Source organism: Biomphalaria glabrata, chromosome 3 (genome assembly GCF_947242115.1).
Source record: "Biomphalaria glabrata chromosome 3, xgBioGlab47.1, whole genome shotgun sequence".
Lineage (NCBI taxonomy): Eukaryota > Metazoa > Mollusca > Gastropoda > Planorbidae > Biomphalaria > Biomphalaria glabrata.
This window is the reverse complement of record NC_074713.1, coordinates 9,329,743-9,356,772: the sequence shown is the minus strand read 5'-3', so window position 1 is coordinate 9,356,772 and position 27,030 is coordinate 9,329,743. Positions and strand designations below refer to the sequence as shown.

The window sequence follows — 27,030 nt, the reverse complement described above, 5'->3', positions numbered from 1 at the left end:
TAGGTTGATCATTGAATTTGGCATTTTTATGAAAATAATTTTTAAAAAAGCAGGTGATGTTCCGGCTATATTAAACAACATAAAAGCCTAGGAACAAATCAACGAGAGTAGCCGGCATCTTAAAGGAAAGAAGAAACGTAACGGCCCCTATATATACTAAGTTCCATTTCAATTTTAAACTAATTAAATAATTCTCTAAATCAACGAATCGTTTATGAAATAGTAATACACATCAGTAAAAACATTTCCTTTTCTCGTTTCTTCTGACTAGTGACAATTGGAAATTTAAAGATGCAGAAACATTTTGCAAACTGTCAACAGGCAACATCACGAGTCACCAAGTTTCCTATGTTGATGCAGTTCGTAATCTTCGAGTTTGTTTGACTCATCAGTCAGCTCTTTAAGGATTTCTACCCCCACTGCTTAGAAAAGGTCAGATCTCATTAAATCAAAGTTTAAATTATGGATCAACATACATGAAATGCGTAGGATGTAATATCTTCTTTTATTATTTTTTTTGTTGAAGTAACGCCTGTAATAGATAAGATAATTCAACTACATTATCACGCATCATTTCTCAAACTGTGGGGCGCCCCCCCCCCCCCTCCTAGGGGAAAGCGAGGTTCATTTGGGAGTGGGGTGTAGGGAGGAGGCGCGACGTCCTTACAAAACGGAAGAGGGTGGGGTAGAGCATGCCGATTTCTATTTCATGTTGTATTTTCATTGTAGTAGTCAATCCATAGTTGATAATTGACCAAGTAAAATGACATTAGTACCGATGTTGGACGAAACATGTCATTTTTAATAGCGTTTCATTTTCTGATAAGGACCTTTCAAAATGTAAACCGTTTTCTAGAGAGGCGTCTGCAACAACATCGACTTAAAACGTTTGGAAGAAGTCGTTTCAGTACGTCTCCTCTAAAGTGATTCTTCTCGACTTTCTTATGTTAGAATGACCGAAACTCTCCCGAATGTTGTACATCTTTATGTAGACGACGTTTAGGAGACCAAATAAATTATTGACGTACGTTCGCTACATATCACTCGAATGTTCTCAAACAATAGTATTGGCCAGTGCTGCCTCGTTTATTTCAAGGAAACATATCAATATCGGCATGTCCCATTCTTTTTTAATGTAACTGTTTTTTTGACTTGCGTTCTATTTACTATGAGAGCGAGCTCTGCGAACCAGAAAACAGGAAAACGCTTGGTGCTGGGGGCTTACGATAATGATAATATACGTGGGGCTTAGATTAGGATTATAAACTTAATTAAAATATTTATGCAAAATTTAACAGGAAAAAAAGTTTTATAATTGTTTCGGGCCCCATTGTGAGAGCATATAGCGCTTCCCAAAGTTCCCCAGCTAGCTAGGGGGACGCTAACTAAATTCTCGACACATGGAAAAGTTAGAGAAACACTGTACTCTCTGGCCGTGACTTCTGTAATGCTGTGATAGCTAGTGTACCTGGCGATAAAGTTGCAGCGAATTTAGAACAATGAACAATTCAGAACAGTGCTGAACTGAATATTCTGGGCACTTAAAGATGAGATTCTGCTGCTCTCCTGTATACGGTACTCTTTATTGCCCCCCCCCCCCCCTCCCCGTGATTTCGAGAGTGCAATAACAAGTGCACCAACCATCATCACCTTGTATAGTAGTGATTACTCGATAAAGCCCTTTAGAGAAACTTGCGTTCCACGACTTTTCTAAACGCAACGTAAATCGTCAAAATGTACGGTCTGTTCAACCCTCAGTTTGTTAGCTCTATTTTATGTCCGTTAAAGCGCCTTCAGATTGAGCTTACAGAACATTTTGTTAACAATGCTAGATACATTGAATAATTAATTAACAATTGGTTACACAAACACAGAGAGAGAGAGGAGAGAGAGGGAGAGAGAGAATAAAGATGAGAGTATTTTTTTCGTTTGTTTTACACGTTTTACACGTAAAAAAAATACATACATAGAACAAAGTAATACATAGAACAAAGTAATACATAGAACAAAGTAATACATAGAACAAAGTAATACATAAATAGAATAAAAAAAAAAGCTAACAAGATCCTCGAAATAAAGAATCACCCTTTGTGTCAGGATTTTGTGATTTTACCATCACAAAAGAGATACAAGACACCGATGGCAAAGACAAAAAGACACAAACACTCTTTTGTTCCCCTGGCAATCAAATCATTAAATAAGAACAATCTGATATAAACTTTGTCACATGTAAATTATGAGTGCGTCTGGTGAGAATGTACACTTTGGTTTCTTATAGTTATAATGTTTTTTGTTTGGTGTAATGCACAAATTGTAAGAAAAATTTCCATATGGACAATAAAGATTATTATTATTATTATTATTATTATTATTATTATTAATACATAAATAGAACAAAGTAATACATAAAATTTCTATAAATCAAACAAGAACATAAAACTAAAATGTTATTTAACCTTGGTTAGGCCAATAATAGAATATGCATCCTCCGTTTGGGACCCCTCTACTCAAGAAAACAAAGAAATTGGAACAGACACAAAATAGAGCAGTGAGATTCATAACAAACGAATATTCACATTTGACTAGAGTAACACCTATGGTAAAATCACTAAATTTAGAAAGCCTTCAGGACAGAAGGCTCAAAAGTAAAGTAGCAATCATACATAAAACACTGAACCATAATCTTCAAATACAAAAACAAAATTTAATAAAATACTCTGAAAGACACAAAGATAAAGGCACATTCCTCGTCCCATATGCTAGGACAAATTTGTACAAATACTCCTTCTTCCCTAGTGCTATTAGAGTATGGAATGGGTTGCCTGAGTTAGCCAGGAAAACCAGTGACTTGGCAGAATTTAAGTCATTGGTTAATATGCATGACTAAATGCATGACGCGTAGGACGTAATCACCTTCTTTTTTGAAGTAACGTCTGTATTATATAAGATAAGATAAGATAAAACAATATGTAGAGAAATTCAGACACATTTGTTTGTATCGTTCTAAAGATTTGAAAGTGGTAACTTCTTTTTTAATTCTTATTACTTCTTTTTTTGTTGCCACCTTTTTTTTTTTTGGCGGCTCATTTCAACCCTGTCTGTCTGTCTGTCTGTCTGTCTGGTAAAATTCTTAACACGTTGTTTCTCTCACTTCGTATGCTCGGATCAGCTTGAAACGTTTCACAATTATTCATCGTTCCCAACCACGAATCAATAAAAAAAAAGTAATTAAGCAATTAGTAAATTAAATAGTGATAATTAATTGATTTTGCTTGATAGCGAAAAAAGGAAATAAATCTTACAGTGTTGGGATCTATGAATGTAAAAGTGGAGTTCTTCCCCTTAGATAAAATATATTTTAAAATATTTTTCTAGTTCCTGTACATGTAGTAACAAATATTAAGTTAATATTTAGGTTATCTTTATATATAATTCTCTTCGTCGCCCAACCATGCGGGACACCACGCACGCAAGCCGACTCTCTAGCCTTAAATGAAAAAGTCATGAAAAGATAACTCTTATATTTCTGCAAGTTGGACTAGAGTTACCCCATGTAACTTTCGCGGCTCAGAGAAAAAAAAAGAGGGGGGGGGGTTAGAACAAGAAGCCTTCTCACTAAATAGCGACGTATGCTACGCCGCGGGTCGGCTCGTACCAAATGCTTGTACTCCCGTCGACTCAATTTATGACATGGGAGTAATCATTAAATTTAGTAGGCGCCCTTGTAAGCATAAGCGTTAACCGAAGTCTACTAAATTGAATATTTAATTTCTTTATTTGAAAGATCGATTAGCAGCATTCAATGATGGCTGGTCTTATTAATTTATGGTAGCAGTAGTGAAAAGCACCTTGGATTTTAGCAGCTGAAAGTCTAAATTTAAGACTTAAGATTTGTCAACTATGCACATTTAGAAGGAAAGAGATTATGGATGTAGATGACGTAATGTGACCTCAGCGACCTTTTCCCCCTACTCATCTCCCCTTTTTACAAACAAGGTTTGCAACAGCTGATCGTTTTTAAGGGGGGAAAAAAAGCGATCATTTGCGTCATCAAGAGACACATCTGTGCGTGAGGCAGTGGACGAGTTCTATTGGCCAGTATAAATAAATATACACAGCGCTTTCCGAGCTGTTGATCTTATGAATGAACATCACGTGGGAGTCAGGTCTGTGTTGTTGTTTTGTTCCTCTTGGGATACTCCAGTCGCCCCTATCATGATCTCTCGTAAGGATGCAGGTAATTATTGATGCATTTTCTTTTTGCAATTAGACACACATTTATGCATTCATTAAAAACCTTTTTCATATTGAATCAAAATAAATCAAAATAATGTATATACATTGTAGTTATCAGGGACATACCGTCGGCCTACATCCAAAATCTGGCTGTCTGTTTTGTTATCAACTTTCACGGTTCTGTACACTAACCAGGTCACTAGGTGCACGTGCATGCATGAGTAATTTAATCAAAGATGTAGTGTTCTACTTTCTTCTATAAGCTTTTGATGCACTATAGTGTATGCCTACTAGAGTCTGTCAGAAAAAACAACAACAATGTTGTTTAATAAAATACGGTACTTAAGGGTACATCATATAGGCTACCGATCTGCGATATTCAATGATAGCACATGTGCACAGTAGTCCATGATATTTATGATAGCCAAATTTAATTTCTAGACACACACAATCCTACGATACCTCAAATGCCCATTATCTTACTTAACGTACATTATACCAGGGGCGGACTGGATGTCAAAATCGGCCCGGGATAATCTATACAATCCGGACCATAAATTGTATATTACATGATGGACATCCAAATCTAGGTCTACCTGTCCTCAAAATCATTATGTTAAGTTTGATAATGTATTGATAGCTACACATGCATACAGTGAACACTATTTCCTTATAAGGAATAAGCCTGAATAAGGCCTTTTGTTGCTTTTTTAATCGTAAAGTGTGTAGGCCCTAAAAGGATGAAGCCTATTAGTAGCACTGTCTACGGATGTCAGTTATTACATTAATTTTGAAAAATGTGTTAGATTAAATAAGTGGGCCCTAATAGAGTTTGCAAAAGATTTGTTTTAAAAACTTCGCTCAGAGGGCCCCTCTTATAAGAGTATACTTTAAAACCTTTAACAATTAAATATGTGTCATTAGTAGCATCCTTACGGCCCTTATGTTATAAAATGCAGACGTGACATCAAAAAAGAAGATGATGACTTTGATCCTACCGGCCCATTGGGGTATCGGCCCACCGGGCATTGCCCGAATACCCATATAGCCAGTCCGCCCCTGCATTATACCTATACTACGTTTACGGGGCCTTTGGAAAAAGACACGACATTGGGTTTATTATATTTACATATGCATTTTTTTTTCTGTTTACACGTAAGCTACCCCAATCAAACGAGGATCCTGGGAAGGGGTGGGGTTTAAGAGATAAACCATGTCCAACGACTCTTAGCTTCTCAGCGAGTGTCCGTTAAGGATCGAGCTTGCGCCCTATTATAATCTTTGACTTAGGATTAGGGTAGGATTTTAACCAGAGACCAGGAATGATAGATTGGCTCTTCATCGACCTCTCTGTCCGGATGTTCCCCATAAGGTCGTTTCATTACATCCGTTGTTGTGAGACACCGCTCCTTGAGTCCCCGCTTGGCTTCCCCCCATCCAGGAGAGGCCAGAGGCCAAGCACACAAGTGGATCCTCGGTATTCCTATACTCTATCACCACTAAACGAAAAAGAGTAACCGCAACGTGACCCGCTGAGGAACGACGTGGCGGTTGATACGTTTAATCGGAACATGTTCCTTAGAACGTTCTGTGAAACCTTTACTGGGGGGGGGGGGATGTTTCCTTTTTTTTTTTTGTTAGTCGGTCTGTTTTCTCTAACTGAAGTTTCCACGAGGGCGCAGAGCTATAGCCTGGAAAATAACATCGAACCTTAGATCCAAGTTTGTCCTTTAATATTAAATATAACAATTATGAAATGGTAATAATACTAAGTCCCTTTTTATTTGTCTTTTAACGATCATGAAATATAACAGTCAAATCTAAACTAAGTCTGGCCTACTTAAACAGTCAAACATTTGGTAATAAGAGGCTATTATGCTGTTAACGAGCGATCGTATTTCTGGTTGCCAAAATAGGCAATTTTTCGAATTAAAACATTGATAAATAGATAAAATCTTTGTAGTCTAAATTGTTTCTAGTGCGCATGTTAATAACTGAGGTATATAGGAGATAGTTGGCAAAGGCGGGAGATTTCAAACTGCCAGCACTGGAGGAAAGATTCAGTTAAAAAAACAAAACAACAAACATCAGAAGCACCCTATAAAAAAACATGATGACAGTTTCTAAGTACCTTTTCACTCCCAACAGCTTCGGAAACATACTTCCCCAAAGTGCAGTCCCTACGTCTGTGCCTCATCGTCAATTTATCAGCTTTTTACTGCAGTGCCGCCCCTCCTCCCTAGTTTATCCTCTGTCTGACGAAAGAAGTTTCAAAAAGAGAACTAAAGACAAATTGTTCGAAAAAACAACAACAAAAAAAAACCCAAAGAAAACAAAACTGATTGAACTCTAGAAGCTGTAATCAGCGAAGATTAAACAAAAGCATCAAATAGACGTCTAATCCCACCAAGCTCCAGGAAGCAGCTGGTGGGATTAGAAAGTATGTAAATATAAATATATGTTTTTTTTTTAAAACCTTTATTATAAACATTTCCATTGATTTTCTTCTCCCTCCTCTAGCCAACACATTGCATAAGGACTGAATTTCCCGGGATGCTGTCTCGTCTTTCATTCAACGTTTGATCTAAGTCCAATGTTTATATTCTGGGCTGCAAGTTTTATTACTTCAAGATGTTGTTTCTTCAAACACGTCAGCAATATGGCTAACGTGCCAGAAATGTCGTTTATTACCCATCGATATCTTCTAAGAAATATACGTGAATACATGTTAGTTATAAGTTAAAGGATTTAATTGAGAATAACTGTTTTTGGGTTTTCTTGGTTTTTAATAAAGCCAAATATTGGTTGAGAAATTCCTAATGAAACCTAGAGAGCTCATATTCCATCATGTTGATTCAAAGCTCAAAGCAATGCAGCAGTACGTCAAAATATCAGGTCAAGTCAAAATGTCCGCTCTATGCACTGCACATCAACGACCTTCCAGACGAGGTCCTGGTGCGCATCTTCAGTTTCCTCCGACCCGTGGAAGATGATCTTCCCGCTCTAGCCATGGTGTGTCGGAAGTGGCGCCGAATACTGCAGACGACCAGTCAGCTGTGGCGCGACCTACACATCAACCCTTCTGTTTATCAATACTACCATTTCAGCATGGTTTGCTGTATATTTCGGGTGTACGGGTTCCATGTGCACCGCCTGACGTGGTATAAGAACTCTCCAGTTTACGAAAGCATGTTCGCCCTGATTCCAAGGTTGTACAACTTACGCTACCTCCGCTTGCCGATTCTCTGGACCAGGGTTGTGGTGGAAAGTCTCCAGACGCTCAGCCAGCTGGAACACATCCAAATCAACGGCGGCTTCTCCCTAACGGACGAGGACCTCGAGCTCATCGCAGAATCCTTCCCCAAGTTGAAGGACGTCTCGCTCAACGCCTGCTGGAGGGTGACAGCCGCCGGCGTGGACGACTTTCTGTCGTCTCTGGAACATTTGGAAACGTTTAAACTTAAAATCAACTCAGGGCTTCCTCTCCATGACGTGAGGAGCGAGCAGGCTATGAGGGAGGGTGGACACATCGCCCACACTGTGTCAGAGACGTTGCACTCCCACTGCCTGAGTGTCTTGTGCCTTCATTTCGTGCCTATTGAGATGGATGAGCTATGGACTGTGGTCAAAAGACTGACCAGCCTTAAGAAACTGAGCATCAGTAATTGTGAGGTAAATTCTTTACATTCAATTTTGTTTACAGCTATTCTGAAACGATTTAATGTAATTGATTTGATTTTGATTATTTGCACATCGGCTCTCCATGAACACAATCGTGCCCTTCATTTTTTAATTCAGTAAATACAGCCATGTAAGTTACAATTTAAGTATTAAAATCGGTTTATTTATAATTCAAGTATTACAAACTGCTATAAATAAGTTATTAATGAAAATCTGTTGTAAACATTTATATAATTATATACTTTTCCACCAAAATTGGCATACTCAGATACTAACACTCGGTCTAACTTCCCTGATTCAAAAACCAGTACTTTGCCAGCATCTACGCTCAAAATAGTTCAGAATTCAGGTTACTTAGTTGTTTCCTTCAGTCGCAGAACGACTTATGGTTGATCTCGTAGAACACTTTTTCATCTGAATATAGAGCTCTTTGTTCTTTTTTTTTTTTTTTGGATAGGCATTCTCGTCCACATGTATAACGCAGGTTAAGGTTGGCATTCGCACTGCTGATATCAGGTTAGTTATGATCCAGATTACATGAGGTCAATAATATCGTTACGACTTATGTAGAGTTCTTTGTTATCCATTATTTTTTTTAACAAAATAGCCTACTATCAACTCACTGGGCTAGATCTCGTTTTGTACTTTGGATTCAATTCACTAACTGATCTAGATCTCGTTTTGTACTTTGGATTCAACTCACTAACTCATCTAGATCTCGTTTTGTACTATGGATTCAACTCACTAACTCATCTAGATCTCGTTTTGTACTATGGATTCAACTCACTAACTCATCTAGATCTCGTTTTGTACTATGGATTCAACTCACTAACTCATCTAGATCTCGTTTTGTACTATGGATTCAACTCACTAACTCATCTAGATCTTGTCTTGTACTTTTCGTGTCAGCCAAAACAAAAGTACCTCTTACTTGCATTTGTCTTGTTACTGAATACAAATTGTGCGCGCGTGTGTTTATGGAGGGGGGGGGGTATTCAATGGTTTCCACTTTTTATGGTATATCTACTTTGATGTCCTAATATTTTTTTTAAAGTTGTTTTTTTTTTCTAGTGATAAAGCAAGAAAGCAATAAGCATATATACATATACCACAATAAGTTTTATGGTTTTGTACATCTGTTGCCACATGAAACAAAAATTCGTAAAAAGTTTGTATCAATCTTTCAGTCCAGTGAGAATGACCTAGACGTTATCTTTACATTTAATGTATTCAAGTTCTTCACCTTACAGGAGAGTTGTCGCGGATATAAGGAGCAGGTGTTCTATTGCTAAATGTGAAATCTCATGACGCGTGTCATTGAACTAAAGTCTGTCGCCCTCAGCCCCAGCTGACTTTTTTATAACGTCTTTTCTCTTGGCTTGAAAACTACTTACGGAGTGCCAGTATGCTTGGATGTTATGCTTGCAGGATAGTTGTATGAGGGTTGTACTTTACTTATTGTTGTTATTTGTATGATAGTTGTATGCTACTTGTATGATGACTTGTATCTGTGTGATGATTGAGTGCAACTTGTGTAGATGTATGTGCGGTGTAAGAGGGCGTGAATGTCTGTTTGTGCAATTATATGTGTGGTGTGTGAGGTTGTGTGTTTGTATGAGTGTTTGTGGGATGTGTGAGTTTGAGGGAATGTCTGTGCGATGTTTGAGATTGTGTGTGTTTGTGTGAGTGTATAGGTGGTGTTAACATATATGCTGTCCCCCTTTTGCTATTGTTGTACAGTATTTTCTTATCACTGCTCATAATGTAACTCCTTTAAAGTTTCAGTCTGTTTTATGTGCAATATTATAATTGACGCGGTTTTTTTTTAGACTTTTATCAACTCACTCTGTCTTTCTGTCCGTCAGGTAAAAAGTTTGTACACGTTATTTCTCCTACACCCAATCTCGGATCAAGTTGAAAATTTGCACAATCATTTCTTTTACCTTACAACACAAGAATCAATAATAAAAAAAAAAAGAACCAATTTGGTAATTTATTATTTTGTTTGGAATCTCAAACAAAGGAAAGATTGTACTTGACGGAAGCGGTGGTATAAGCTGAATTATTCCCCTATATAGTAAGTTTAAAACAAACAATAGGTAACTTTACAATCTTATGTTTTCATATTCACCTCACTAGCAGAGTTATTAGTAAGTCAGCTTGAGCCGGCTTGAGGAGGGGTGAGCCATGAATTTGAATTCAGGTCGTCCCCCCCCCAATAGTTTTTTAAAAATAAATACCTGTAAAAAGTGATTACGATAAAAATTCACCCAGACATCCCTTTCTTTCTCTCCTCCCCCCCCCCCCCGCCATTTTCCCAACTTGTCCATGCTCATAGCGTATTGAGAAAGCTAAAAGCAGGAAATTGCGCTAAACAAAAACAATTGGTAAACATATTTCTAATCGCCCAGATTTATTATTGTTAGTCTAGATTTATTACACATTTAATGACATGACTGATCCAAACGAATTGATACAATTACACTTCGTATGAGCTTTTTTAAAAAAGAATTAGAATTTTCAAAAAAATGTTTTATTGTTTTCTTTTTATGTCTAGTTTGAAGAGCGCTATTGGAAAACAAGTTTTTTTAAGAGGGCCATCTCGGATTTTAAACAATAATAGTAAAGTAGACTTTATTAGATAGACTGACTCTCTTCCAGAAATCCCAAAGTGTGAAACAAATGAAAGCAGTTGTTATCATCATTGGTTTCCCTGGCTGGTTCTGGCAACCCGTTTCATGCTCTAAAGGCACTATGTAAGAACTATCACTTGTACGAATTTGTTCTTGCATATATGGAATAAGAAATGTTTATAGGTGTGTCTAACTAATAGATTAGTTTGTGCTTATGTATTTATAATTTATGGTTGCGTGTTTTATGTATTATAAGCCTTAGGGAAAAAAAACTTAATTAAGCAGCCGTGTCGCCTTGTTTTACGTTAAAAACCACATTGTAAAAATAATATAGCTGCGTCTTTATGTTCCTGAAGAACATTCATGTAGATTTATGGAACAAAGTCACAATACTTTTTTTTTTCAAAAGTGCGTCGGCATTTCCTCGTTTCCCACCTACACAGTTTCAAAACACGAAATAAACAAGAGAACAAAGAAGTACAAAACAACGCACGCAAGCGCGCACACCCACTGAACATCTTTGCTGACATTGCGGTTTAAACAGCAACAACAAAAAAAAACCCAACGTGAGTCACGATTGACGTCATCCACTCGGAGCGCTTAGATCACGTCATATTTTCTATCACGTGGAGCCCAAGTAACACTAGTGATTTACTTGAATAAGAGGATTTCGATTAGGTATCAAGCGGGTCTTCTTACTGTTTTAATTACACATGCTTATAGGGGCACACCCACACAATCTCATCTGTACGCTCTCTTTGTCTCTCTCTCTCTCTCTCTCAGTTACTCTCGTACTCCATATAGTTTTAGCCACCAATGGGTCAGCAATACACAAATACCGGATGTTCAATATGTATAACTAAACATATGCCCCTTCCTCCATCGCCCCACCTCCCTCAAGTAACATGAGATTATCACTTTAGTGTGGTACAGTATTGATCTCAACTAATCAAACCTCCGATGACGTCAATCAGAGATAAAATGTGGGAAGGGGAGTGTAAAAGAGGGAATGGGTGGGGGGGGGGAACCATAAATCTTAACAATGAAATGAGATGCTTCTAAGATGCTATCTTTGAGACAGGGGCGTTTACATCTGCTGACAATCATGCAATGAACCCACCATCAACTACGGATACATTTAGGAGCTCCTGAGCAGAAGAACAAATGTCCAAATAGCATTGGGATAAGCCCCATTACTTTAACTTGACCTACTTGATCTATTTCTGTGTATTCCCCCCCCCCCCTTCCCAGGGAGCATGGTCCCGCAACTGCAGCTCTCCACTGAACTCGGTTCAAAGCAGTCTTGTTCATCTGCTCCAACGCCGTTTCGGTATCTTCAGCTTCACTGATGACTGACCACTTCCTGGTTTGTTTGAGTCTGTCCACTTTCCTTTTTCCCTGTGGGTTCCAGTCAAGTGCCTGCCTTTTCTCCCAGCCCACCCCTTTGCCTTTGCCTCGCCCCTTCTGTCTCATTCTCCTTGATACTCCTTCTCTCTATTAAGTCTCAAACTGACGTACTCAAAAAAAAAAAATCTAAATCAGAGTTATGTATAAGTATTTATATTTTTTATTGTAGATTTCCCTTTTAGCGAGAGGATTTAGAAAGTAAAACGTGGTGACGCCATTAAGTATATTTATGGATTTAAAGTGCAAAACAACTTCAACAACAGCATCATCAATGGGAATAAACAAACAAAAAAAAAAAAAAAAAACAACAACACAATCAACATAAAACAACTGCTGGTTCAACTCTAACCAAACTTTATTCGAGTACTTAAGTGTACGTGTACATATTTGAGTACTTTTAACGAAATATTCGAAGTATTGATGCAGTCTGTCAACAATCGAGTTCGCACTAAGCTCCCGAGACACAGATCGAGATGTCTGGATGCCTTTAAAATCGTTTCTATCGATATAAATATATTTGCATAAACCAAAAGTTCATGAAAGTCGAAACCATATTTTCTTTTTTACTTTAAGGTCTATTAGAGCCACACATCACGCTCTCTTAAGACTATTGTGGAGGCGCAAGAATGTTTCATTCATAATAGGAATAAAATGAGGATGTAGCTGGCAAAGGGTAATTTTGTACCAAAATAACTATTTCAAAGGGATACAAATTAGAGGAGTCCTCATGAGTGTGATTTAAAATACAAACAATTATGTACGATATATGTGTGACAAAATATGTAGGTCACAGCTGGGGCTGCGCAGCCACTAGAAATACTGCATTCCTCACTAATCTTCGGACTCGAAGACAAGCTTTATTATTATTATTATATTCTACTCAGGAAATTAAAAATGCGTTCTACAAATAATTTCCTGTTTATATCATAATACAATTTATAGAAAGTTATATTTGATTGTGTTTATCACTTTCTGAGAAATTCAGTTTGTAAATAATGCTGAACATGTAATTTAAAAAAAATGTTTACCATATTATATTTTATTTGAAACACAACAAACAGACTATTTACTTCTGAATAAAAATATTTAGAATATAAAACTTAATCCATGTAAAGACAAATATTTTTCAAAATTTAAACACAGTGCCATACCGACACATATCTCAGGTTATTCTACACATTTACCTTATCTTATAATTAACAGACCTTCGCTGCTCGAGCTCATACGTCAAGGTTCAAGATTGAAAGTGTACTTTATTAATTTTCTAGGTGAATTCAGACTACTTGTAACACTACTTCTTCTGTTTCCTATCTGTACAGATGGAATTGTATACTTACTGTGTTTAAATATTTTCGAAAGTTTATCTGCCAAAACATAGCCCACTGGATTGCTGGTATAGATACTATAGATGAAGTACTTACACAGTTCCTCTTTACGAAATAAAAAGTTTTAATTCTTCATGTAGAAGAATCACGATAATTTTGAATACACACTATTGACACGTTTTCTTTTTAGTAATCATCTTTTTTGAAGTAACGTCTGTATTATATAAGAAGATAAGTTAAGATAAGACACACAATATAATTTAATTTCAATAACTATCGTAATGCCCATATCTGCTCTTTGGTTTTAATCTATTTTTTAAATTCCTCTTATTAGCTTGCAAACTTTGCATGGGTGAAACCTAAATTCTAAAGCCTGCCTGGATGGGAGGTTGAACACGGATCTCTAAAACAGCTTTAACTTTTTAAATTCATAAATGTATGCATATATTTGAGGAAAAATACTAGCATATAGGCCACAAATGGAAAACTCTGGTTTGACCGTTATACATTTTCAAAATATAATCATCTTAAAATTAAATTTGTTCTAGAGATTTATATCTTGAACACATTTCAGATTCCAGCAATTAAAGAGTTAAATGAACAAATAGACGTCCAGGAACATTTTTGAGCTGGATCAAACTAGAATCTTCTGTAGCATATCGTTAAATAGATCCAGTCTTCTAGTCTTGACTACTGTATTGTATTATTACCAATCTGGATCTATATCACCAAACTCAAATTGTATATAGGCTACTCTGAGTAAATTGAAGCATGGGTGTAACCAGGATTTTGTTTCGTAGGAGGGGGTAGGTACTGGGGCATGAGATTATTGTTCCTTTTTTTTAAAGTCATCATTCATTAGTTATTAAGAGCAAAGTTATCATTCTTAAAAAATGTCTTCAGTTTTAAAATAGGGGAATTTTTAAAAATAGAATTTTATATTTGTTATTTGTTTAAAGTTAAAGATTCCTATATAACTTAGTTTATATTCCAACAATTTCAGGATAGAAGACTTAAAAGTAAAGTAGCAATTATACACAAGAACCATAATCTTCAAATACAAAAACAAAATTCAATAACATACTCAGAGAGACACAAAGATAAAGGCACATTCCTCGTTCAATATGCTAGGACAAATTTGTACAAATGCTCCTTCTTCCCTAGTGCTATTAGAGCATGGAATGGGTTGCCTGAGCTAGCCAGGAAAACCAGTGACTTGCCAGAATTTAGGTCATTGGTTAATATGCATGACGCGTAGGAAGTAATCATCTTCTTTTTTGAAGTAACGTCTGTATTGTATAAGATAAGATAATTATTTATCTTCTATTTTGCAGCACCTCCACGGCATCCGTCTGGTGTCTGAGTCACTGCAGAAGTTCTACCTCTTCAACCTCTGGAACGTCCTGTTTGTCAGCGTGGACGCCCCAGATCTGCGCCACATCACCGTGGACACTGGCATGGAGTCTGTGGAGCATCTGGAGCTCTTCGCCCCGAAGCTCCGTCGAGCGTGCATCAATGGCAGCAACGTCCTGAGGTCTATCAACATTAAGGTGAACTACAGCAACAGCATGTCGTTTTTTTTACAAAGCTTCTATCAACTCACTCTGTTTGTCTGTCTGTCTGGAGTTATTTCTACCACACCAATTCTCGAATCAAGTTGAAATTTCGCACAATTATTCATTGGCATAGACAAGACATTAATCAATTTTAAAAAAGTAACCGATCAGACAATTAATTACCGCGAATTGATTGATTTGCTTCAAAGCAGCAAGGGAAACTAATACTTCAGTATTCACAGATATGGCTAAAGTTGTTGGGTTTGGTCCCCTTAAATAATTGCTTACGTTATTTCTCCCTCACGCATTCTCTGATTAAGTTGATTATTTATTGTACCTAACAAAACATGAATCAGAAAAAATAAAAATACTCAATTAGTCGATTAATTATTGGCAATTAATTATTTGGTTTGATATTGAATAAGGGAAATAACGTGTACATTATTGGTAGATTTAGTTTTAAGGACGGAGTTCTTCCTCTTTAGATAAGCTTTTTTAAAAGGACTTTTGATATTTTATTGAAATGCTAGACTACATTGAGTTGAAACAAAAAAAAAGTTGTTTCTTTTTGTAACAAATCCAATTCCCGTTTTGGTTTTTTTTAAATTTACATATCGATCTTGCCTGAACAAACATTGACTTCTATTGACCAATTTCAATCTTCTTAGAGTGAAAAACTCTGCTTTTTGGAACTTTCGAATTGCGAGGTGCTGGACATGAGGAACTTGAGGGAGCAGTTGAAGAGGAACTCGAGCTTGATGTGCTTCAGACTTGGCTGTGTGAGCCAGGACAGCCTTCTGTTGGACGAGGACATCATACCAAACTTACAGGTGGGTCACTAGTCTGCTCCGACTTACATAAGAGCATAGCATGGTCAGTTAGACTGTTAATAAAGTGTTAGATGTCAATACTGGTATTATATAGATATAACCAGGGACGAAGTTGATGCGGGGAGGAGGGCAGTGGATGGGCTCTTCTTTACTTCGTGGAGTTCAGAACTTTTAACATAAATACATCTATCAGAATCCTATGACTTTGTTATTTTTTTAAAGGGAGATTAACTAAAGCATTCCAAAAGGTTTTGTTTAAAAAATTAGCTCCCCTCCAAAGTATTAGAAAAAATCTCTTTAAAATAATTAAACCAAATGACATTTTCATTTTACATCCAATATATGTTATTTTCATAATGAAAAACTAAATTATTCATTTTTATTACCTTTTTTTGCACAATCGGAAAACAATTAATAGTTCACAACACAAGACAATATCTACAATCTGTACAGTCGAAAACAAATTTCTTTATCACTATACAATTAATAAAAAAAAAAAAAAATCTGTTATAACATTTTTATAGATTTAAATTGCGTTTACTTTGACTGTCTTAGATCAAAATCATCCAGTATTTTGTTTCTACTGGGATAGAGAGAGATAACTCTAGAAATAGAAAATCTTGGTATTGTCTGCTACTACTTGTAATTTCATAAACGAATCCTAAAGTTGAGGCCTTAGCTGTATCTGTATAGGTTTATATCTGTAGAGGTTTATATCTGTATAGGTTTATATCTGCATAGGTTTATATCTCTTTATTTATAAAGTATGCAAAATTTCCGCTTGATCCGAGATTGAATGTGGGAGAAATAACGTGTACAAACTTTTTACCAGACAGTGAGTTGATATAAGCTTTGTAAAATGAGAGCTGAGCTGGTAATGGGTAATACAAAATGAAGCAAATGTATAAATCTTCTAGACTTCATAAAATTTTAATGATAGGCCTAAAAATTTAGACTTAGAAGACGATTTCTATGTTTGCTTCACATAGGACTAAAGTATTATGCAAACCCAAATATAGGTCATATTGACTCTTATGTGTTTCCTAATTTTTATACGCAACACATATGAATATACAGTGCTTTTTTTTTGTAAAAGGATTGGTGCCGGTACTCAGTGATGGATTGCCTAACTTTTAACTACTAATAAATACGTTAAAATACAAAGCGAAGAGTGATAATTTTTTCCCCACATTCAAAAAGGTGCCGGTACCGTCACAAAAAAAACCTGTGAATATATATTGAATCCATATACATGTATTGTAACTGGGTTACGTTATATGATACGCTACACGTATCACTGTATTAGAAATTATGCGAAGAAAAACAAGCCTAGTGACTTTTATAGTGGCTCTAGATCTAATTACGTTCACAATCAACATACATTGCATCATATCAAATAATAATTCCTAAATCTGTTATGAATTTTGCATTGGTTTCCAACTCAGCCTGGAGACAGGATTTATTCACTAAAGATTACATTCATATTTTTCTGAGCAAAAAGACTTATCGTATAAATTACAGGCGCTCCATCAAATCAGAAGATAATTAGCCATATTCGTGAAAGAGACTTTAACTCTGCTAAGTCATTGATTTTTCAGTCTGAATCAGGCAACCCATTTTATGTTGTAATGACACTATGACACTTGTACAATTTGTTTCCTTCATCTTCACTTATCCCTTGTCTGTTGGACCGTTAGGGCACCACAGAAGATCTGTTGACGTCTTTCTCCATTCCGCACTGTCTTTTGTCTCGCCCTTGTTGTTTAGAGAGAGAGTAGTCCTTAAAGGACTGCAGGCACGACATGGCCTAAATTGTGCCGATGTGCCTAAAATCAAAAACCAAACCAAACCTTTTGTCTCGGATATATTCTTAATGACAGGCCCGTCCATTCTTTTATGTTGTCTATCCATCGTTTTCTCTGTCTGCTCCTTCTACTTTTTCCTGGTACTGTTCCCTGAAGGAAGATCTTTGAGAGCCCTGATGATCTTAACAATATAGCCATAGAGTTTTAGTTTGCGTTTTTGTGTGTGTGTGTGTGCATGTAGTTAGCAGTTCATCGTGTGGTATCGATCGCTGAAATAATCCTTTCTCTATTGCTTCGTTTTGTCCTAGCATATGGAATAAGAGTGAGGCGCGGTGGCTGAGCGGTAATGCGTTTGGCTTCCGTACCGGGGTCCCGGGTTCGAATCCTGGTGAAGACTGGGATTTTTATTTCTTGATCTTTGGCCGCCTCTGAATCTACTCAGCTCTAATGGGAACCTGACAATAGTTGGGGAAAAGTAAAGGCGGTTGGTCGTTGTGCTGGATACATGACACCCTCGTTAACCGTAGGTCAAAGAAACAGGTGATCTTTACATCATCTGCCCTATACTTTTTATATGGAATAAGGATTGTGTCTATATCTTTGATCTTTCAACATATTTTATTACATTTTAGTATTTTGTATTATTAAGTTATGGTTTAGTGTTTTAAGTATTATTGCTACTTAATTCTGAAGTGTCTTTAAGTTTATAGTTTTTCTAAAGGTATGTCTCTAATATTCGTGTTATACATTTCACGGTTCTATTATGCGTCTGTTCTAGTTTATTTATGTCTTCTTGATTTGGAAGGTCCCATAAAGAGAACACTTATTCTAATATTGATCTAACTAATGTTAAATTACATTTTAGTATTCCACTTGCATTATAGCGTTGAGTTTATAAATTATCTCTTTCAACTGTACAGGAATTTTGTATGCTCGGGGATTTTGCTTGCGAGGCTGTTCACCTGAGGAGTCCAAGTCTTCGCTTGTTCCACACGGACGCTGACAACGACATCATCACTCTCAACCACATCTACGTCACAGCAAACCACATGTGTAAAGTGGCACTCATTGGGATACCGGCGCTAAAAACAATCACGATACAGGTGATTCACAATCTCTGCTAGATCTAGATAATTCCCATATCATCTTTGTCTTATCTTACATGTTTCGGATGTTCCTTCAGAGTTGAAGATAACTAGTTCCTAGTCCAAACCTCCCGCAGGACGACGGGGGATGGGAGCGGGCAGGGTTTGAACTCGGGACCATCGATAAATCTGAACGACAGTCCAGCGCGCAAACCGCACGACCAGGCAGCCATCTATCTTTATAATTGTAATGATTTATATGTGTTTCCCCCCTCACCTTTATCGATTGATTTCAGATTTAATATTAAATTCTACTTTTTTTTTCAAAGTTTGTATCATCAGTGCACGTCTGTCTGTCTGGTAAAAAGTTTGCACACATTATTTCTCCCACACCCAATCTCGGATTAGTTCAAATTTTGGTGATGGCAAAATAAGAATGAATAAAAGAAAAAAAAAACAACTAATTAGTTATTTAACTATTGGTAAATAATTATTCTGTTTGGTTTCGATCAAGGGAAAGATCTTTATACTTGACAGATGTGGTGGTAGTCCCATACTTTGTGTAGCGAAGTAGGTCGTGGCTTCAAACTTCATGAGCACTTTGCTGTCACAGTGGTTAGTGTGTTGGCTTGAGGCTTGAGCCCTAGAGCTCGAATTTAAGTTGTACAACTTTTTTTTTCTACGACGAAAGTCAAGGGACAGATGAGATGAGTCTAGATCTATTACAAATTTAATGACATGATTGATCCAAACTAATCGATACAATTACACTTAATTTAAACTTTGTTTTTTTTAACAAAGTATTTTTCTGCTTTGCTTGTTATCACATTGTAGTTTTTTTTTTAAAGATATAATATTATTCTTTATAGATCAGTGCACAATGGAAAATATGCCTTTGTTTTGAAGTTACGATTTAACAATACATCATTGTACATTATTCTTGGATTTAGCGCAACATGGCGCAGCATGTTTTCAACTTACTTATTATGAGTCTACGGCGTTTAAGACTTTCCTGAAATGACACAATAAATGTTTTGACCTGCTTCTGTTTACTTCAGTGTGTTAGTGTTGACGCCATTGAACTCAATCTCTGTAGTGACGACCAGCTTCAATTGGACTCGTGCATTATTCAAGCTCTCAGCTCTATTGGCTTTCTCCGACTGTTTGATTGTAAGGTAAAAAATGTGACTCACATTTAAACAACAAACAAAAAAGTAAATAGTTTAATTAGTTTCTTAGTCTTCGGTCCTGTCGTCACGACGAATAATCTTTGGGGTGCCAATGCTGACTATTTTTAGTAGCTTTCTGATACCTATTTTATTCCTCTGCTGTTCTCCGTGAGTCTGCAAGGATTGGGCAGTCCGCATTTGTATGTTCAATATCCATCTTCACACAAGTCTTACTTATTGATTCCCATCCGGCATTGTGGGATTAATCCTGAGAAGTCGTTTAATTTTGTAACGAATTAATTCAACATCAGTGAATATGAAATCGTTTGGCCGATCTAAAGGGCTGGCTGATATGTGTCTTCCAATTCACTTACGTAAAAATGTTTTCTCTTGGACTTGGTGAGGAGGAATGAATTAGAAGTTGAATTGTAAACACATTCTATCAAAGTTCTTATAAATTTGACTATAATTTTTGAAAATGTGAATTTGGAATATTATAGTCACATTATCTCCCTTTTCCAATTTTCCCAATGAAGTTATTTATATTAGGACTATGGGTGAAATGGCAAAAATTAAACAAAATGAAAGTCACTTCATTTCAATTTTAACAATGTTTTGTACTTTGTCCATGAGGAAAACAATAAACCAATGATATAATCCTCTGTAGTTTGTCATTAATTGCTATTAATAGATTCGTTTTGCATTCTTGCCTGTTTAGGGTATGTACATGCTTATTGCTTAATAGTATCCATCCAAAGAACCAATAGAATAATAGACTTGGATTAGTCACTTCAACTCTTGTGGAAATAGACTGAATATCATGTCCAGGTCAATTAAACACTTTTGGAAATAGACTGAATATTATGTCCAGGTCAATTAAACACTTGTGGAAATAGACTGACTATAATGTCCAGGTCAATTAAACACTTTTGGAAATAGACTGACTAGCATGTCCAAGTCAATTCAACACTTTTGGAAATAGACTGACTAGCATGTCCAGGTCAATTAAACACTTTTGGAAATAGACTGACTAGCATGTCCAGGTCAATTAAACACTTTTGGAAATAGACTGAATATCATGTCCAGGTCAATTAAACACTTTTGGAAATAGACTGAATATCATGTCCAGGTCAATTAAACACTTTTGGAAATAGACTGACTAGCATGTCCAGGTCAATTAAACACTTTTGGAAATAGACTGACTAGCATGTCCAAGTCAATTCAACACTTTTGGAAATAGACTGACTAGCATGTCCAGGTCAATTAAACACTTTTGGAAATAGACTATCATGTCTAGGTCAATTAAACACTTTTGGAAATAGACTGACTATCATGTCCAGGTCACTTCAACTCTTGTGGAAATAGACTATCATGTCTAGGTCAATTAAACACTTTTGGAAATAGACTGACTATCATGTCCAGGTCACTTCAACTCTTGTGGAAATAGACTATCATGTCCAGGTCACTTCAACTCTTGTGGAAATAGACTATCATGTCCAGGTCACTTCAACTCTTGTGGAAATAGACTGACTAGCATGTCCAGGTCACTTCAACTCTTGTGGAAATAGACTGACTAGCATGTCCAGGTCACTTCAACTCTTGTGGAAATAGACTGACTAGCATGTCCAGGTCACTTCAACTCTTGTGGAAATAGACTGACTAGCATGTCCAGGTCACTTCAACTCTTGTGGAAATAGACTGAATATCATGTCCAGGTCACTTCAACTCTTGTGGAAATAGACTAGCATGTCCAGGTCAATTAAACACTTGTGGAAATAGACTGAATATCATGTCCAGGTCACTTCAACTCTTGTGGAAATGGACTGACTATAATGTCCAGGTCCATTAAACACTTGTGGAAATAGACTGACTATCATAGTTTGAACATTTACCATATGATATCTTTTTTCGGAAGAATGCTCAATGAAATTTGTCGTCAATGAAGAAACATAGCGATTAAGAAATGTGTATTGTTTATTATCTTAGTTATAGCTTTATTTTTGGAGACTGTTTCTATGTCTTCACGCCCAGCTTAATTCTAAAAGATTACCGACTCCTACAGGTCAATCTGTTATCACTGTCCACTCCATTGGCTAGAACTGTGGTTCTGTACCGGTGTCACGTGTCAGACTATGCTCTCCAGATGGCGCTTCACGGCTGCCCAAACATCAGTCACCTGAACCTGGAGAAATGCAGAACTATAACCAAGGTACGTACACCTGTCTAGTAACTAGTTATCTCAGACATGCTTAACAACTTGATCACAAATCTGGAATTATCTCGCGTCAATCTAAACTAATTTAAATATCAACAGACAACGCTTGGAAGGCTGAGTTGTTAAACGCTTGGCTTTGAATCTGGAGTCTTGGTTTCGAATCTCGGTGAAGACTGACTTAAGTTGAAGAAAGTAAAGGCAGTTGGTCGTTGTGCTGGCCACATTTCCTGCTCGTTAACCGTTGGTCAAAGAAACAGATGACCTTAACATCATCTGCCCTATAGATCGTAAGATCTGAGAGGGAAACCTGTCTAGACAACGCTTGAGAAATACAATTAGTTCCCTATGTCTATAGGGGTGGGGAAAGTGTTGTTTTTTTAAATTTGTTTTTGCAAAAAAATATTTTCAAAGAGGTAAAGGTACTCCATTCAGATCTTGCAATCTATAGAGCAGATGATGTAAAGGTCACCCGTTTCTATGGCCAACGGTTAACGAGGGTGGCTAATGACCAAGCGCCTTTACTACCCCCTACAAATGTTAAGTATCCTGTAAAGTGGGGCGGAGGGTGAAAAAAAAAATCCCAGTCTTCACCTAGATTGAAGCTTGGTTCAAAACCCAAGAGATTTAACATATACCCGGCATGCACAGTTTCCACTGTCTCATGGTTTACTTATAAGGAAAAAATCTGAGAAAGTGTATTTGTGTTTTCATTATGTTTTTTTTTTCGAATTTTTTTCAGGGTTTAAATAAAGTTTTAGTTGAATATATGATTGGTATTCATTATTAAGCAGTTCTAAAAACTATTAAAATCACTCCGTTTTGAAAAGTATGTATATATTTATCAATATTGTATAAAAAGAAATATTTTCATGGGGATGTACACATTTAAATACATGTACACAATTTTTTACATTTTCAGGTTTCTCTGGAAGCTCAACCACTGAAGTTTTTGAACATGTTCGGATGTCGAGACATCCACAGGCTTCAGCTCGACTGCCCGCAACTGCTGGCTATCAATCTAGGACAATGTCCCAACGTCCGTCTGTACTTAGCCGGAGTGGAGCAGGACATCAATGCCGTCTGCAATTCATCCATCCAGGTGGTGAAACCTTGTGAAAATATACGCTGGACCCACGACTACCCCCCTCAACTTTATGTCTGTGGATGATTTTCATTAACTCTTTCTCTCCTAACTGACGATACCAGCGTTGATTCCACCAGAATGTGGTGAATAATTACGGAGAGAAAGAGTTAAAGAATTTTCCTTTATTGTTTGTGTAATATACAAGTGTTAAATAGAAGACTAGAGTATAATAGTTCTTTTCTAAAAAAAATATGGAATAAATATAGGTCCCTACATATATATACATGTATCAAATCTTGTCTATTAATTCTTTAATGAAAAAGTTGTACACATACACAATTGTCATACCTTCTAATTCATTGATTATTTTTTTACCCTCTTGTATTCTAATACTTTAATTATATTTCAGCTCTCTTTTAATAAAATGACTCTATTACTGCTCTCTTCTAATAAAATGACTCTATTACTCTATTCCAGCTCTAGACTTTCTAAACTAAGGACATAATGCTTTATTAAGTACACAAGCAGAAAAAAGTTTTTCACCTAATTTATAATGACAGCAGATGTACCAATTTTTTTTTCCAGTTAATTTCTCTATTAACCGAAGTATTATTTTTCAAAATGTTTGTATACTTTAATCTTTTTTTGAGTCATCAGGGAATTTCTTTTCTTTTCTTTTGATATTTACATTGAATTTACTAACAGCAAATATTTGAGTTTGTTCTATAAATATTTGTCTTCTTTGGGAAATCTAGCAGCTTCATACTAAGTTTCAATGTAATAGTCTCGGGACCCTGGTTCGAAATCTGCCTCCCACCATCCTCCGCTGTCCTGCGGGAGGTTTTGGGCTTGCATGTTAAAATCTTCAATTCCAAGGGCAGATTAGCCATATGCCTTTTTCTTTATTTAGTCATCGTATTTTTGTTTCATCAGAAGTTGTATTTATTTAGGTGTACATTTTTGTGAATAGAACTTTGTTTATTATTTCCACGACTGCAGACTGTCTCACAACGTTTGGCTTGTTCAGAGACGGTCTCAGGGCTTTGTATACACTTTCGCACTTTTTTCTTATTAAATAACATTGTCTTTAGTGTATAGACTTCTTTCCTTAAACGCCACTGTATGTTTAAATTCTATGTTTATTACAAACGCTATTTCGGGGATATGTAATGATCGCTATAAAGGCTACAGGATATTTTTTTATATTCTTAATGTTTTTTACGATGTCGCTTGTTCTGGCTCAGTTCTATTGAGAAGTGCTCCAACAGTTTACTGCTAGATCAATAGTAAACATTCTTTCTGGATGACCATAAACTTAAAGTCTAAAATATAGCACTGAGTCTCAATTTATTGATTCACGTTATTCTCTTGTTGTTCCCTTTCACAATATTGTATATCAGTGTTTCCCAAACTGTGTTCTGCGGATCCCTAGTGTTCCCCGATGCCTGAATAGGTGTTCCACGAACTGTTGGAATAATTAACTAGTAGGCCAACACATGAATTAATCTCTTTAAGAAAAATAAGCAAAGTGTTCCGCTAAATACTCACGATGTGCGAAGTGTTCCATTACGGATAAAGTTTGGGGAACACTGTTGTACATTATTATCATCTGTGCAAAGCTTCAAGATTAAAACTAATTCTAGTTGGAGCTGGTAAATGTTGACGCAACTGACCTGCCCATACAATTATTGTCTAACCTTCAGGTTTATTCTCACAATTATCTTGTGACAGTCAGACTACTGCACTAAGGTGCTTTGTCATTTTGGTATTATGCAACTGCTAGTGCTGTAGACATGACATACAACAATAAATTGAGTGTCAATATTCTTACTCTGTTTTACATCATGTATTTCAAGGGCGTGTATTTAGTGTGCCTTTTGATTGGTAGCTAGTTGACACACGTGACGATGAATGTGTTGTAAGTAATATAAGTACACAGTATGACTTAAAGATTTTAATCAAGACTGTCTTCTGCTGATATGTGTGTTACACAGTGTCTACATCTTAATTACGTAATTACAATTCTGCACGTTGATTTGTATGTTGTATGTTGTAGACCTGAATGTTGAGCCACTGGTGTATTTATTTGGCAAGTGAAATACTAATGGTGTTTTGTGCGCTAATCGATCTATTTATGGAACATAAATGTTTGTGTCAAGTGATGTTAGCTTTAAGTGGACTTAAAAAAAAAAACATCTTATGTTTGAACTATAGACTGAAAGCTTTACAGAGAATTAATTATGTAAATTAAGCTTAAATTATACGATGATAATATGTACTTGTTAATGGACTATTGTTTTTGTTGCTTGTATATTTGTATACACAAATGATGCTGTAATTTTGTTACGTTGTTACAACCGCTGTCAAGCAATGCACAATTCATTCTGTTTATGTACCGCAGTTCGTAATGTATTTGTTGCGTACTCTTGGATTTTATCATTTAAAAACATAAAGTTGTGATGATAAGAGATGTTAGTGTTACGTTCATTTTTAAATCTATTAAATGGAATGTTCAAGTCTTTAAAAGTTATAGTTAAGTTTTTGAAAATCAAGTTTATATTCTGACTTCTTTAAGTTATTATACTTGCAAAGCTTCTATAAAGGTGTTCAGTATAGACCCAGCCACCTGGGAGACAGAGGCACATGACAGAGCATCATGGCGTCTCGCTGTGAAAACTGGCGCACAGGTTGCTGAGGAAAAGAGAGCAACACTGGTAGAAGAAAAACGCCAGAGAAGAAAAACAAGGCCCACGACACCAGCTGGAATAACCTGCCCAGTGTGCTGTCGGACATTCCAGGCTCACATAGGTCTCACCAGCCACATGAGGAGGCATAAAACCCCAGTGCAAAGCACTCAGCACCCTGGATGACAAAGTGGTCATCATCGAACCACGATGGACGAACTATATACTAGCTTTTACGTCTATCTTACAACTTGGAGTAATTCTATTCTCACTCGAAGAGCAACTTGTAGAGCTTGTAGATTCTGCCATACATTGATCTTTTTACATAATTTATTTCTATTAAAATAAAATAACTAATACAGAGTCCACATCTATTAAGAGCAATGCCACAGGTACACAAGCGTGTACATTTCAAAGATTTTACATTTTTAAAGTATTTTCCCTTACATTCTCATTAACGTTTTCAGGCGGCTCTGAAAACTTCATAAAAGACCAAAGCGAAATTCTTGACATCCTTTAGCAACAACGATTTATCTTGCTTTTCTATGGCAGGGCCGGCCTTAGGCATAGGAAAATTAGGCAGCCGCCTAACGCCTCCAATTGGTGGTGCCCGCACAGGACTTAAATACAAATTTAAAGAACCAATTGCAAAACTTGGATCTGAAACATAAAGTTCTATGACTCCATGTTTAACAGTCTACCCTTGCTTCCAGTTAGAAAAATGCGATACATGAATTTCAGTTATTTAGATATAGACGGGAAGGTTTTATAATAAATTGCATAATTTTATTTTTTCTTCTTTTCTTTTTTTAATTTCATGCTGCCAAATTCACTTCGCCTCCCCAATTATCCAATGCCGGCCCTGACTAAGGGACCTGAAGGGCTCCACAACAGTAAACTGATAACTTCCTGTTTCAAACTCACTCACTGATGTGCTAAAGTCGTGAGACTCGAGGCTGAGAACTAGGACAGTGGTGCAGTTCATTATATTGTCAACCTCACAATCCATCAACGAAGGCCAAAAAAACAAAAATTGATTTCTTCACATGATCGCTAAAACACCTGGCTACTTTAGGTTCAATTATTGATTCACTTAATGTGGAGGCAGGGGGAGAGATGTACACACAAAACGACGGATGTTGTATGCTGGACCATTAATAGTTATAGTTCTAACTATACACATATCAGGTTCTCTTTCTCCTCTCTCTCTCCTTCTCTGTTTAGTTCACTTTCTTTTACTCTCATTTTTTTGTTAACTTCTTCTCCAATACCATTTCTTACTTTCTTTCCTTCAAAAAAAAAAAAACAACAACAAACAAA

The 27,030-nt window shown here is 36.4% G+C and overlaps 1 protein-coding gene across 2 annotated transcripts; it reads left to right on the top strand.

Moving 5' to 3' along the window:
- Positions 1 to 297: 297 nt before the first annotated feature.
- LOC106072639 (uncharacterized) lies at positions 298 to 25,552 on the top strand. 2 transcript variants are annotated; one of them, XM_056024465.1, is made up of 8 exons: positions 298 to 432; positions 6,757 to 7,908; positions 14,617 to 14,832; positions 15,507 to 15,668; positions 18,394 to 18,576; positions 19,617 to 19,733; positions 21,790 to 21,936; positions 22,862 to 25,552. In XM_056024465.1, the coding sequence occupies exons 2-8, from the start codon at positions 7,084 to 7,086 to the stop codon at positions 23,108 to 23,110; spliced, it is 1,899 nt and encodes a 632-aa protein (XP_055880440.1). In that variant the 5' UTR covers positions 298 to 432; positions 6,757 to 7,083; the 3' UTR covers positions 23,111 to 25,552. The 2 variants fall into 2 exon arrangements, with proteins under 2 accessions (XP_055880440.1, XP_055880441.1); XM_056024466.1 differs by lacking the exon at positions 298 to 432 and adding an exon at positions 4,133 to 4,237.
- Positions 25,553 to 27,030: the final 1,478 nt, after the last annotated feature.

Excerpts from the sequence above, each read along its gene's own strand:
- LOC106072639 (XM_056024465.1), top strand. The coding sequence starts at position 7,084 with ATGTTGATTCAAAGCTCAAAGCAATGCAGCAGTACGTCAAAATATCAG. Across the intron at positions 15,669-18,393 it reads ACATCATACCAAACTTACAG|GAATTTTGTATGCTCGGGGA; the intron begins GTGGGTCACTAG and ends TCAACTGTACAG. Across the intron at positions 18,577-19,616 it reads TAAAAACAATCACGATACAG|TGTGTTAGTGTTGACGCCAT; the intron begins GTGATTCACAAT and ends TGTTTACTTCAG.